Genomic DNA, 14766 nt, shown 5'->3' with positions numbered 1-14766 from the left:
GTTCTTGTGATTATGTCCAGATCGACCACCTAGTACTTTTACCATTGTACATATGCTGCCAAACGGCTACAAAAAGCACCAAACTGTATATTGTTCTTAAATAGTACATTGTTTTGACATACTCCACTTTTTATTCTGTGATATGTGTACCTTATTGTTTTAATGTATTGTATGTGTACTATGTAGGGTATATTTGAGCTTCATAAAAATTGTTCCTTCTTCTTTTCAAAGGTTTTCCATGGCAGACATGGCAGGTTTTAAGACAGTCCAGTGGGTTTTGGGCACAAATAGCACAAGGTAAGTGTTTCTTCTCTTTTCAAGTAAAAAACATGATATTTAAACAGGAAAATAATTAAAGGAAAAAGTCGGTAGAACGGGTGTGTATCAAACTGTTCTTCAAATGATGATCGTTTTTTTATACAAGGAGATGATAACACACACCTGTTGTACGACCCCGCTCTTCAGAGGGCCATTCCTTGTCTTTAAAAAACCTTCCCGGCAGGATTCGTTCCTCGCTTATTCGTGCCATAGTTACAATTCTGGTTTCACAGGAAACCACACAAAAGCAAACTAGAAATAGTTTGCTACACAATATTTAAAGTGATAGTTTGTGATGTGTAAATTAGTCCCAGTTCTTGTTAATGTCTCTGCCGCTCTAGTTGAAGCGGTATAATAGAATAAACAAAATGTCCTAAATCAGATGAAAGTCCCACTGGAACACATCCTGTTTTTACCAGATGCAGCTTTAATTTAAACTATCACATTAAGTGATTTGACCACTTCAATAAATAAACTTATTCATCGTCATCATCGTCATCGTCGTCATCATCATCATCGTCGTCGTCATCATCGTCGTCATCATCGTCGTCGTCATCATCGTCGTCGTCATCGTCGTCGTCATCATCGTCGTCATCATCGTCGTCATCGTCGTCGTCGTCGTCGTCATCGTCGTCGTCGTTATCATCATCGTCTGGGTCAATCTTGCCTGAAAGAACGTCCTCGATCCACTGATCCAGTTCATCGGCAGTGGGCATGTCGTCATCGTCGTCGTCCATCTCCAGCCACACACTGTCGGCCTGGGAAAAGGTGAAAACTCTGGCAACTTTTTCAAGAATTGATTGAAATTTAAGAACAGACTATGAGTTAATGATGAACGGAATTCCTTGGTTTCAATGGTGCAATTTCTCTATTGGTTAATATGTGAAATCTGTCCGTTGTAGTTCTGACTTCTGAAGTACTTCATCTTTTATGATATGTGTGATTCTTAATCAAATTCTATTGATCCGGTTGACCTTTCTAAACTCCAAAGTTTTACACCATTTTGCATCTGATGGCGTATTGTCGCCACAAATCACCGAAAATTTGATTTGATACTGGCTTGTTAGATATTCATCTTACATCTTCAACATCAACAACGCCAATCTGAGGAGAACCAAGGTCAATGCCAAATGTCTTCTCCCAATAGGGCACCAGCTGTAAAACAAGACACATTTCATGTAATCAGTAACCTGATACCATTCATATCATCGTGGGAGTCATACACGTTGCAGTGTGTCATTATTCATACCAGGGGGAACAAGTCTGGGTCAATCCAGATGATGCTAAGGTTTGGGTTGTTGGTGTTCTCCCGAGCGACCTCCTTCAGGATTTCCAGGAATTCAAAACCATCTTTGAGGCACCACATTATGATTAATAACTCACCCACATCCAGTGCACAGTTTATAGCACTTTACAAATGCGTGCTACCTGCGTCATCTTCTTCTGCAAACGCCACAATGTGCTCGCCATCGATATCGTCCTCCTGTCAACCAAACAGTTGGTCATCACACTGTCACTTTATCTTCAGCCAGTTGACAGAAACTGTCGGTGTCTTACCCAGATCTCGTACATGCTGTGGGGTTCCAGCTTCCTCAAGGTCGGCCTGCGCAATCATAAAGTCAAATTAGCGCAGAAAAAAGACAGGAAAAACCTGCGGCATGTGTGGCGTTTCGCAAGCCACCTGTCGTGCTGTTCGATGTATTCCACCAGCTCGTCTTCGATGTAGGGTTTTCCCGGGATGGTGACCGGCTCCTCCATGAACGGCTCATAAAAGTCCACCTCATTCATCTTCAGCGTCAATTTCTTGGCGATCTGCAATTTACAGATGAGGTAAAGCGTGCTCACGTAGGAGTTCTGTGAAATACTTCATAAGCCTGTCCCATTCGCGCGCTCGGATATGAAGCAAACGTGCTCTAATCCAACGTTTATTTTACTGATAACGATTGTAATGTGGATTTATTCGCAATTCTAAAATGCAAAATGATTTGTTTATTTCTTTTTGTTTTAGTTGTCAAGCCAATTCCCCAGACAACTGAAGTAGCCCCAGACGTTTTCAGATTCAACAGTTTGTGCCATCAATGTTTGGTAGACAATTCGGACTATTTTGTGATTGTTTTGAACGAAATCCGTAGGAGAGCTTGAACCACCTTTATGTTCATGACCTAAACTAAATCACTAGACAGAATATTTAGAATGTAAGCTGCTAAAGAAGCCTCTAGAGGGAGTTTTGTCTGTGAGATGAGACTAGAAGAAGCCATTGTGTGAGTGACTCTCTTTAAAGGACAAATATTATACATGATTTGTAATTTATTGGCCTTTAAACATGCTCTTGAGTACATTTACCTTGGCATTTCAGTTATTCTGGCATCTCCCAAGGCTGTGGAAAACTAATACTGTTGTAAAAGGAACATTTCAAGCTAGCCTCGGTCGTTCCATGTTGTCGCACGCAGCTGTAAAGACCTTCATTTTCTAAAGCAGAAATCCCCAAAACGAGTCAGGAGATGATTTACGTACTTAATAACAGCAGAGGAGATTTTCAGAGCCACGTCACAGATCGAGGAGCTTCTGAATTACATTTTCACCTCATTAAACGTCTTTGTTTCTTCAACTTACTCTGATGGCTAAAGAGGTATTTTCATGGTATTTTCATGGCATTTCAAGCATCAAGTAGAAAACGGCTCGTATGCCTTTTTGATTCAGTTATTCCGTGACTGCAGTAGTGAATAATAACATATCATTTTGTTTTATCACTTATTAACGATTACAAACCTGGGCGTCAAAGGTGGCATAGAACTTGACAAAAGGATGGAACTCTTCTGCCGCATCGTCGTACTCAACGTAGTCTGGAGGACAGAAGAAGCGCAGATAGAATTCAGTGTTTCATTCCGGGGGCTTGAACGGTGCCGTGTCGCGATCGCTTACGGGGGGATTTTTCGCTCTTGAAATAGCCGACCAGCTTGATGACCTCGTCCATGTTAAAGAAGCCCTTCAGCTCGCGCTCGTTGTCGATGATTTCGACCGGATCCTCGATCACCTGACGAGAGAGCGATAGGTGTTCAAAATCTGACCACCGTCTGATTTCTGCAGTTATCAGGTTTACGGAAACGCCTTTTTTTTCCGCGATTGCAGGTTTTGACCGGGAAAATTCCGCCATACAAACGTGGCGAACTGACAAAAACAAAACGATACATTGTACATGAATGAAAGATGATTTTGAAACTACATGAACTTGTCTTCAAAATACAACGGCTACTCAAAAAATCCATTGAATAACTGACATTTGTCTCCACGCGTTATCGATGATGTATTCGGCGGCTGTAAACGCGCATCGCAAATCAGATCTAATCGCGGAGTTATCTGATTATTCTAGGAACCATTCGGATTTCACTGGCCGTGGATACTCGTTCGATGTATGTCAACGCCAATCAAGCTCATCAGCGTTGCGCAGGTGCTGTAAGTAGTTCCTTTATTTGTGGACGCTTGACTTCGTACCTGAAACGACTTCACAATCAAGAGCGCTTTCCCGGGCAAACTGCCACATGATCGAAATAACATGAACTCACGTCATAGAGGAACTCCACCAGCGTGTCTGCAGCCAGCTCTCCGTCGTACTCAATGATCTCGTTATCAGCAAATACATAGATGCTCTCCACCTCATCCAGACCTAATAGAACAGATAGATATTTGTATTTGTGCCGTTCATATTTTCTTTGAACTGCAAGGTACGACTTTGCGAGACGGTAATGAAAGGTGCTGTATGTGATCGTAAACACTAGATGGCAGGATTGGGTTGCCATCCAGATTGTGTTGTGGGGAGGAATAAAAATAATTAATACTGGCTTTGTGAGTATTTTGCAGTCCAGGCAGTTACATAAAGCTCAATAAACACGACTATAATACAGGCCTGTTTTAGATAAGTGGTAAGAGATCATAAGAGAGAATATAGACCAGGGCTCTAAATATCCCTGAATCTTTATAAATAAGGGTAAGATAACTACTACTTTATTAGATTTTCGTGGGGGGGAATGCAAAATGCTTGGCAAAAATGTTTTGAAAAGTGCTGAACTGAAATAAGACGAAATACCAACCGAGTCTGAACCAGGACTAACCCAGAATCAAACCCTGTTCAAACTAGTATTGACCCAGAATCACAAGAATAAAATATGTTTTAATATTTGTAAGATGGGTCGCAGGCCAGATAACATTTAATCATTTGCCGGAAGCACATTCATTTTACAAGATTTGATGATACATTGAGTTCTGTATAATATTCAAATTGTGTTGTCATTGGTTTCAAACACATCTGAAGTCTTACCTAGCTTCTTGGCAACGGCATCACCATTCTTCTCATCAACAAGAGCAAATCCAATGTCTTCGTCGTCCAAGTCATCCAGGACCTGGGCTGCGAGCTGAGCACACAGACAAGACGGAGATGGGAGTAAGAAGTTAGGTAGGTACACATGTTTATACGTTAAATCGCGAGTAAAAGCATTTTTTTTTTTGTGTGCGCTTCGTTTCCTCACACTCACTGCAGACTAACATTTGCCATTTCAATGTCAAGGCCTCAGATGCAGAAGCTGTGGATTGCTGCCATTGCTTTTTCTAAATCCAGTGAAACCGAAGCCAACAATTGACAGAGCTCATCGCCGGCCTGACGGGACCAGGGGCAGCGGCCTCCACCAGAACAAGAGGGGCACAACTTGAGACGGCCATGTCGAGGGGAAGAGTCGCCGCGACAGGTGCGATGGAAGAGGAACCACCGCAAACATGCGTCCACATATTTACACTGACTGTAAATATCTCCAATGTGTCCAGGGCCCTCTTTCTCTCGACACCCTTGAAGCACTGTCCACGAACATCTCCGTTTAGCCTCGTGTTTTTTGGATTTGAAATGCCCTTTTTTGTACAAAGTGCTTCTAAATATGAATTGATTTTGCCCCTAATGGTTAAGTGAGGCACAAAACGTCCAAAAGCAGCGCGGAGTCCGTTACAAGGCCTTGCAAATGGGTTGCATTCAGTTGCGTCCAAAAGCCCAGCAAAGTAGCTCATGTAGTGGTTTTTAATGCTTTTTTTTACAGCCATCTCAATAAGCCGCTCTGTGCGATGTGAGTTGACAAAAATCCAGTTCGATCATTGAAATCTATGAACTGGAAACTGATGTGTGGGTTAAACAAATTTGGAACATCTGTAGAGTGGGGGCAGAAAAGCAGATAAGCCAACTCGATCCATGCTGCTTTCAAAGAATTAATGAATGTGCTGCCGTAGCCTATTGGGATATTTGCTGCCAATGTGATGCGGCCAAAGCTAACGCTGCGTGACTTTGAAAGCAGTTCAGTCTCTTATGGTGGGTTCTGTGGCGCCTGTGAATTGTTACCTTTTTGCAATTCCCTCTTTGAAAACTAAACTGCAATCAAGGAGTGGAGGGGAACAGTCAGCGGGCGCAGGAGTCGATCACAGCCCAGCCTAAAACACATGAGGCAGACCTCAACATACCTCAAAGACATGCGCGGCTTGGCTCTTGAGCAACTGCAACAAGAGGTAACGCTTTAGGAGCTGAAGCCTTCACCGGCGACAGATCAAGTCCACGGTATCCAAACAGGAATATTACATGTCAGCCGATGCTCCTCTGGTTTTCCCGCAATAATAATAATAGGCACATTCTCGTTTTGTTTGATCGCTCCATTCACTCCGGCGACGATACTCGTACCGCTTTTTTAAATGAATAAATGAACGAGCCCTGGCCTAAAGGAAGGAGAGTACATCGTCACATTTGCTGCTATTTTGAATGAGGTTGTAGCACAGGTGAGTTATTTGGGTTTATATGATATTTTCCCCTTTTTTATTAAATGCATTTTTTTTTAAATTAAATGCAGTTTAATAGAGGTGAGTTTGAGAGTTGTTTGCGCCCCTCGTGCTGTAATTACACACTTCTTAATCACTGCAATTGCTGTCAACGGTCAGTAATACTCGGCTACTTTGTTGAAAACGGCAGGTGAAGTAGAACGTGTTCGTTTAAGGTGCCTTTTTTGATTCGATTCTGGAGTTCCAACCGTTTTAACGCTCCAATCACTGCACTGGTGTTATTTTAAGATCGCTGTTTGCCAGTCTGCGTTCACGCTTGCACAGTGACCACATCAGAACTAGCACTAAACCAGGACTAAACCCCAGAGCTAAACCTGGACTTGACCAGACCAACAAAGTGACTAGAACAGGACCAACCCGAGTTCGTATCGGGACTAAAATGGGCTCAATTTAGGTCCAAATAACTACAAAAGTGAGTAATTAATTGCTTCTTGTGAGAGAAGTCTAGTCCAGGGTTGTATTTAGTTAGTAATCAAACACTAGCAGGAGAGAGTAGTGTTGTCGTGATGCTAAAATGTCAAACATTGTATTGTTACTAAGAAATAGCCACTGTAATTTATCAGGAAAAAGCGACACATATAAGTTACTATGTGGTCTGAAACTCTGACATAGCTCTGACATATGAGATATGTGGTGTCAGTACTAGCTTTCGTATCGATCAGTACGCGATTTGTGATTTTTGACACCCCCTGGAGAGAATACGCCGACTTAACCCGTGTGCGTGTGGTTTTAAATTGCAAAAAATACCAGATCCGGCACTTCTTTCCAGTCGACCACGCAGACAGGTCCATATCGGTCAACCCGGTGTATTTATAAGAGTCGTGCAGCGGCAGGGAACCTAGTGGGCAGTTTTCCATCTATATAAGGCCCTCAGAAGGCATGTCAAGTAGGCAAAAAGACATTTGGAGTTGGACGGGGACGTGTTGCCTATAGAGAGGGTGCGGGGGAGGGAACTTGATGAATGGGAGGGACACCTGACACTGTGACACACGCGTCCATCATATCTGTCCGCCAAACATGCACCGGCGCTTGAGATCTGTTTTTCCTGAACATTCACGATTACGTAATAAAGCTCTGAGGCTGGCGTTTAAAAAAAAAAAATCGAACGGCGAAGTCCTAAACGCACTTTCATTCACGTTGTTGAATAAAACGTTCTGAATGATGAATTAACGATAATTAGTTCCATAAATAACATGTGGTATTATGTTCTTTTTGTATGAATTGAAATTAAATAACTTATTTTTGCTTCTAACATTTTTACAATTATCATTAGAAAACAGATTTAAAAAATAACTCAACGAACAAGTTTACTGTTTTGGGGTACAAATTGAAATTAGATCATTATTTTTGCCTCTAAAACTCACATTTATCATTAAACGGTCAAATAAAAAATAACAACATATAGATTAAAAAAAAAAAATGCTATGAATTGAAAAGAAATAACTTATTTTCACTAATAAAATTCGTACAATTGTCATTAAAAACATATTAAAAAAATAACTCAACGAACAAGTTTACTGTTTTGGGGTACAAATTGAAATTAGATGACTTGTTGTTGCCTCTAAAACTCACAATTATCATTAAACGGTCAAATAAAAAATAACATAACATATAGATTTTTTTTTATTGGTATGAATTGAAATGAAACTCATTTTTGCTTCTAAAATTCTTACAATTGTCATTAAAAAACAGAAAAAAAAATAACTCAACAAACAAGTTTACTGTTTTGAGGTACAAATTGAAATTAGAAGACTTATTGTTGCCTCTAAAACTCACAATTATCATTCAACAGTCTATATTTATATCTCTAAATAACACTGAACTGAACTGAACGGCGTTGGAATTGTGAAAAAAAACGTCTGTAGAGACCTGGCGTCAGAGTAAGTGCCATCGACCATCTGCGCGTGACTCACTGCGGCGAGAGGAGGAGAAAAACAAGCCCCCCGCCATCGCCTGCGGGTGGTCTCCAGAGCGACGGGGGAGACTCACCGACGATCCAAGCCGCTCCATCGATCGTCGACGCTCCTTCGGTTGTTAGCGCAATTTGCACTTTCGGCCGCCGACGATGACGCTTTTGTGAATAACGGCACAACTTTATGCAGCGAATACTTTTAACGTTTTGCAGGTTGTGGTGGATCGGCCCGAGGAAATGAGCAGGATGAAATATCGTGATTTTGACAGTTAAAGCGCCCCCTACAGGTCGGACGACTCACTGCACTAAAACGCGGTGAAGATAAATGTGTTTTGAATTTTGCTGAAACGTTTAAAAATGTTATCACAGAATAGCACATGTTTTAGGTTTTTAATTTCACTTCCTGTTTGTGATTGATGACATTGAACTAAGAAATTACCCAGCAAACACTGGGCCAAAACTCATCTAATGTCACAATTATTTTTTCATTCGACAAATAAAAATATACGAGAGCGACTTTATTTTAATGTTTAGAGAGTCAAAAAAAAGTTGTCCCTGGTGTGATGTTACTTCCTGTATTAGTGTCCCTGGTGTGATGTCACTTCCTGTATTAGTGTCCCTGATCTGATGTCACTTCCTGTTATAATTTTTTACAGATTTTTCAACGTTTTCCCCACAAATACCTGCTCGATTGGTGTAAAACTATCATCCATATGTACAACGGGTAAAAACACACGGTCAAAATGAGAAAAACTCGCAAAAACTCTGTCATACGTCACTTTAAGCTAATTGGTGTGCAGCGCAGGTCACTATATAATCGTAAGAACCAAAACATTATAACAGTGACAATTTTAGAAGCAAAATTAAGTATTTTTTGTTCAATTTAAAGCCAAAAAAAATAGACGTAAATGTAAAATACTTAAGTTTATCTGGCTGTTTCTGTCATTTTCGGAAAGTCAGGACCACGGGAATGAAAGACAATTAAAAATGTCACTCACTGTTGTTGGGTCACAGTCTCGATACTATTCGCGAAAAATCGTTTAATCGTTTTTTCACACAATAATGGTAACGCGTACATTTGATATTTTGACTCCTTTTAGTTGATCAACTCATGCGCGGGGGATGTTTTTAGCCAAGCAAGAACGTGTCTACTTGACAGCGGTAGATCTCATAAGACGAACACGAGCGGTTAAAGTGCAAATCCCACAGTCGAGTCGTCGCCTGATCTCCAGCACGAGGATTCTAGAATGCAATTATGACACATCGAGCTATAGTTCTCTTCCGCAGGCGTTCAATCCAGTGTCGTGCTAAAAATACTGCCCAGAACCATCCGTCTCCGTGTTTTTTTGGGGTTTCGACGTCACCTTTGTGAATATTTCATGCCGCGTTTCTCACACAAATCAGAGATAGTTACACGTCCTGCCCGCGACGTGGAAGGCTCGGCTTTTCATTTGTTCGATTCGATTTACTCGATGAATACTCCGGTGCAGACCCACGCCGCGCAGCGCACCCGACATCCAGAGATAACCCCATTTTAAACCGTTTTTTGAACCCGTTTGCAATCGAGTGTTTCGCCTTGTCTATTTCAAACGGCGGACGTCACAAAACGTCCGTAACGGTTGGACAATTTACACGTTCAGCCGCGGCAAACGTGAAACAGTTTGCGTGGAGTTTTGCGACCGACTTAACGCCCAGATGCTATAAATATTTGTACATTTTGAGCTGGCTTATTCGCCGGTGGGATTTTTCGTTTTCGATTCTGGCATTTTAAGCGGCGTCTATTCTCGGCGGACAGGTTTGGACGCGCGCGCGGCTGTTGCTACGAGACCAGCTTCATTGGCGACGGCCGTTTGAAGAAGCACTAGCCGTTCGAGTGTCTTTTTGCTGCAGACCGTGAGGCGCCTTTTCATTCGCAAAGTGCGGACGGGTCTAATTTTGAACGGACACAATGGTCGTCTTGGCGTGTCGAGTGCGCTTTTCGCTCGTCTTGAAAGAAACCCCGCGCCGCTCGTTCGTGAAAGATACACTTTGGCGCCGCGATTTGTATGTATTTATTTCAGAAAGGCGGCATCAGCGGCGGACGGACTGACGGAACATTGAAATCGTGCACAATTCAGATATCGAGTATATACTTTGTTTAAAATTGCTGCAAAATGAGCTGATTTAACATGGAAATTGGAAAAATTGCACTGTCAGCTAAACCCTGTAGGTTTGTCGGTGATTTCACATTAGTCAGACACATAAAAGCCTCAACTTATACTTAAAATATATGTTTTAATGTACTTCTACATGCCAGAATTTCAACTGTAGTCCAGGATGTTAAAGTCAACCTATTTGACCTCATTATTGTATTATTACTTAGTTACTTATACTAAATAGTAACTAGGGTTTTGATATTTTATACAATTTGGGTCAGAAGGAGTTAAAGCGCCCCCTACAGGTCGAATGACTTATCAAACTAAAATGCAGTAGAGCTAAATATATTAAATAAATATAAAATGTTATTACCATGGTTTATAATTTCACTTCCTGTTTGTAATTGTTGACATCACACTAGGAAATTACCCAGCAAACACTGGGCCAAATCTCATCTAATGTCACTATGTTTTTAATTTAACAAATAAAAATATATGACAGCGACTTTATTTTGTTGAATTAATGGTTAAAGGGTCAAAAAAGTTGTTTTCTGTGTGTAAAATCAGCATAAACAGATTTTTACAGATTTCTCCACATTTTCTCCACAAACACCTGCTTTACTGGTGTAAAACTGTAATTTATTTGTACAACAGGCATAAATGCATAAAATAAAAAATCGTACAAACCCTCGTACACACTTTAACCAAGACATCGACCATTTTTCTATAGGACGAACAACTGAAACGCTCCGATTAGATGAAAACTGTGTCACTTGTGTTTTCTAAATCAGTGCAACAATAACGTCATATCTCTCCATTTCCTGCAAAGGCCATTACCGCTGTATCATATATTGTCCTCGCTCACGTTTGATTCATTACTCGCCACAGAAACGCAGACTCATGTTTTGGACAAATGGGAAATGGCCCCTCGGAGCAGGTCGGGCTTTTTCTGGGCGGTAATTTACAGTGATTGAGAGTTTTTAAGGGCAATTTCACCGACTGCCTGTGCCAGACCTGCTTTATGTCAAAATATCAACTCTGACCGTCAATTTCACCGGTGGCCCTGGGACCACGATGTGCCCAGCTTTTATGCCAAAGTAGCCCATTCTTCAAACTAAGTGCCAAATCATCTGTAATGGCTCTGGTTGAATCGAGTCTGTCTGGGCCACGATGACACGCCACGCCCTAAAAACACTCCCAAGCGCATTCATTTGGGGCTTTGTGGACAAACCAAATCTTCTGCCTTTGTATAAATATGTTGCAGTGACAAAAAGGAGCTCCGTCTGACACATTTAAACTACGTCTTGAAAACGAAAATGTCAGATTTGGGCCTCAAAACTCCTGCCGTGAATGGATACAAGGGAAAAGGCCGTCACAAGGAAATGGATGACACAAACTTCACCAACGATCAAGGACGGACGGAAACTGTAATAAACATCAGCCAAATGGAAAAGAACTACATTCAGCTTTAAATGTGATAATTTTGGTTTAAATGAGACTTGACGGTTGGATCAGCTGTGTCTTCATTTTATTAGACAAATCGTACCATTATGATTATGTTTCATTTTTTCCATTTCTATTGTTATATTTTACTTTTTCCATCCATTTTCTACCGCTTGGTCCCTTTCGGGGTCGCGGGTGACTGGAGCCTATCCCAGTGACTTCGGGCCTTAGGCGGGGTACATCCTGGACAGTGGCCAACTCGTCGCAGATATTTTACTTTTTATTATTATTATTTGTATTATTTCTAACTCTATTATTATTAGTAGTATTATTCATATTATTCATATTATCATGTCTAACTCTATTATTATTATTATTATCATTATTAGAATTATTCATATTATCATGTCTAACTCTATTATTATTATTATCATTATTAAAATTATTCATATTATTCATATTATTATTTCTAACTTTATTATTATTATTATTATTATTATCATTATTAGTATTAATCATATTATTATTTCTAACTATTATTATTATTATTATCATTATTAGTATTATTCATATTATTCTTATTATCATTTCTAACTCTATTTTAATTATTATTATATGTTATTTTTGTCCTGCTCCCTGATCCAGTTTCTTGTTTATATTTGTATGCATTAAGAAAACTTTAAAAAAAAAAAAAAAAAATTAAAACTGAAAGAAAACGACAACGTCAGATTTTAGTCCTAATTTTTTTTCATTTAGTCCCAATGAAGCAATTTTTTCCGTCCTGTTTTATATTGACACAGTTTGCCTATTAGATCATTTTACATATAAAATAAAACATCTCATATAATGCAGCTCTTCTTACAACAATAGAGGGAGACAATTATGTGTAACTGTAAAAATCAGGCTTCATGTTTTTTTTTTCTTTTTATCATAGACATTTGGCTGGAGCGAATAATTGGAATAATCATGACTATTAAAATCTGTGTAATCTTATTTAAATATCGTTCATCTAAAAAGCCTACAGAAACATTAAAAGATCTAACTTTATGACACATTATGAAAGCTTAATGTCAAGAAAGAATAAACAGTTTCTGGATTTGATCAGTAGAACACTTTATTCTGAAACATTTCTCCATCTAGAAGCCTAAATAATGTGTTTTAAAACGTCACTCTACAATAAAAGAACTTGTTTGACTTGTTGACTACTAAAAAAACATGCTAGTTGCAGATTTAATCAATAATATACTGTTTATTTTCCAATTCTAGCCACATTCTGGTCAAAAGCGTCGACTTCCCTCGTGTCACATATGTCCTCACAAACCACATGCACATTCTGACGGAGCCACAGGACACAAACCGCTCAGACGCAGCCGAGCGCTGATGGAAACGCTTGAGTCTGTTATCGATCCTGACGACGACAGGAAGAGACCGAGCGCTTAGAGACCGAGGGCCCTCGCCCAACATGACCCGCTGTCACTTTACACCGCATCACGTCTTAGGGCCTCGTTCACACGCCGGCCCTATCAAGTGAGACGGCGGTACAGCTCGCGTGCTAATGTACAGTGCTAATGTACAGAGCTAATGTACAGATCGCTCAGTACAGAGCTAATGTACAGAGCTAATGTACAGAGCTAATGTACAGAGCTAATGTACAGAGCTAATGTACAGTGCTAATGTACAGAGCTAATGTACAGATCGCTCTGTACAGAGCTAATGTACAGAGCTAATGTACAGATCGCTCAGTACAGAGCTAATGTACAGAGCTAATGTACAGAGCTAATGTACAGTGCTAATGTACAGAGCTAATGTACAGAGCTAATGTACAGTGCTAATGTACAGAGCTAATGTACCGATCGCTCTGTACAGAGCTAATGTACAGAGCTAATGTACAGAGCTAATGTACCGATCGCTCTGTACAGAGCTAATGTACAGAGCTAATGTACGGAGCTAATGTACAGATCGCTCTGTACAGAGCTAATGTACAGAGCTAATGTACAGAGCTAATGTACAGAGCTAATGTACAGATCGAATGTACAGTGCTAATGTACAGAGCTAATGTATAGATCGCTCTGTACAGAGCTAATGTACAGTGCTAATGTACAGAGCTAATGTACAGAGCTAATGTACAGATCGCTCTGTACAGAGCTAATGTACAGAGCTAATGTACAGTGCTAATGTACAGAGCGAATGTACAGTGCTAATGTACAGAGCTAATGTACAGTGCTAATGTACAGAGCTAATGTACAGTGCTAATGTACAGAGCTAATATACAGTGCTAATGTACAGAGCGAAAGCACAGAGCGAATATACAGTGCTAATGTACAGATTTCTGACTCGACACAAAAGAAAACAATCAACGTTCGTCTTTTATCGTTAACAGATTTAGTCACAAATTTGAAGAATTGTTGCGACAAATGAACTAAAGTGGGAGTGAAAACACTGACGACTCTGAGAAGCTTAATTATCGTCTCTACGACAAATGAAACATGTTTTGGCCCATTTTACTGTGTGAAATACATGGAATTATAATGTACCAACTATGATGAACATTTTTCATTTTCTTTTTTAATTATACATCTTTTTATATTTATTTGTTTGTTTATTTATGTATTTATTTTTTATTCATTTAAATTATTATTTTTTATCATTTTAAAATTATTTTAAGATTTTTTTTTAATTTAATTTGTATTATTTATTTTATTATTATTATTATTATTATTATTATTATTATTATTATTATAGATTTGTCTTTACATCGGTCAGTTTATTTTATGTAGGTTTTTGTTGCTGTTGAAGAAAAATAAATAGGACAAATTTGAGCAAAAATAAAAATACTGATAATAATATACATAATATACTTCATAAGTGAAGTATATATGAAAGTAGTGATGTTGGTGAAACGTGTAACCTGACCTGTCATACGCAGTTTAAGTCATGACAATTACTGTAAAAGATATTCAGGTTTTTTAATACTTTTATGATCTTTGGACGTTTCACGTCTGAAAACGCCCGTAACGATATCAGCTCCGGCGCCGTCACATTAAATATGTACGAGGCTCAGATTTATGAACGCGGTGAAGCTGGCGGGCGTAACCA

At 39.6% G+C, this 14766-nt stretch overlaps 1 protein-coding gene across 2 annotated transcripts in view; it reads right to left on the bottom strand.

The window, feature by feature from the left end:
- Positions 1-231: 231 nt before the first annotated feature.
- Positions 232-14766, bottom strand: part of casq1b (calsequestrin 1b) — a 33691-nt gene continuing 19156 nt past the window's right edge. The window contains exons 2-12 of one of the 2 annotated variants that reach the window (XM_072458828.1): positions 5812-5844; positions 4634-4727; positions 3882-3982; positions 3241-3352; positions 3088-3161; positions 2000-2130; positions 1876-1921; positions 1747-1801; positions 1568-1668; positions 1399-1473; positions 232-1076 (exon numbers count right to left, since the gene is read on the bottom strand). In XM_072458828.1, the coding sequence (XP_072314929.1) occupies positions 795-1076; positions 1399-1473; positions 1568-1668; positions 1747-1801; positions 1876-1921; positions 2000-2130; positions 3088-3161; positions 3241-3352; positions 3882-3982; positions 4634-4727; positions 5812-5844 (1104 nt within the window). In that variant the 3' untranslated portion in view covers positions 232-794. The remainder of the gene's footprint in view (positions 1077-1398; positions 1474-1567; positions 1669-1746; positions 1802-1875; positions 1922-1999; positions 2131-3087; positions 3162-3240; positions 3353-3881; positions 3983-4633; positions 4728-5811; positions 5845-14766) is intronic. The other variant, XM_072458829.1, reaches the window with a different exon arrangement.

This window comes from Eucyclogobius newberryi, unplaced genomic scaffold (assembly GCF_026437365.1).
Source record: "Eucyclogobius newberryi isolate DKJ021-1_F unplaced genomic scaffold, fEucNew1.0.hap1 SCAF_22, whole genome shotgun sequence".
Classification (NCBI taxonomy): Eukaryota; Metazoa; Chordata; class Actinopteri; order Gobiiformes; family Gobiidae; genus Eucyclogobius; species Eucyclogobius newberryi.
The sequence above is the reverse complement of the archived record's forward strand: the minus strand, read 5'-3'. Positions and strand labels throughout refer to the sequence as shown.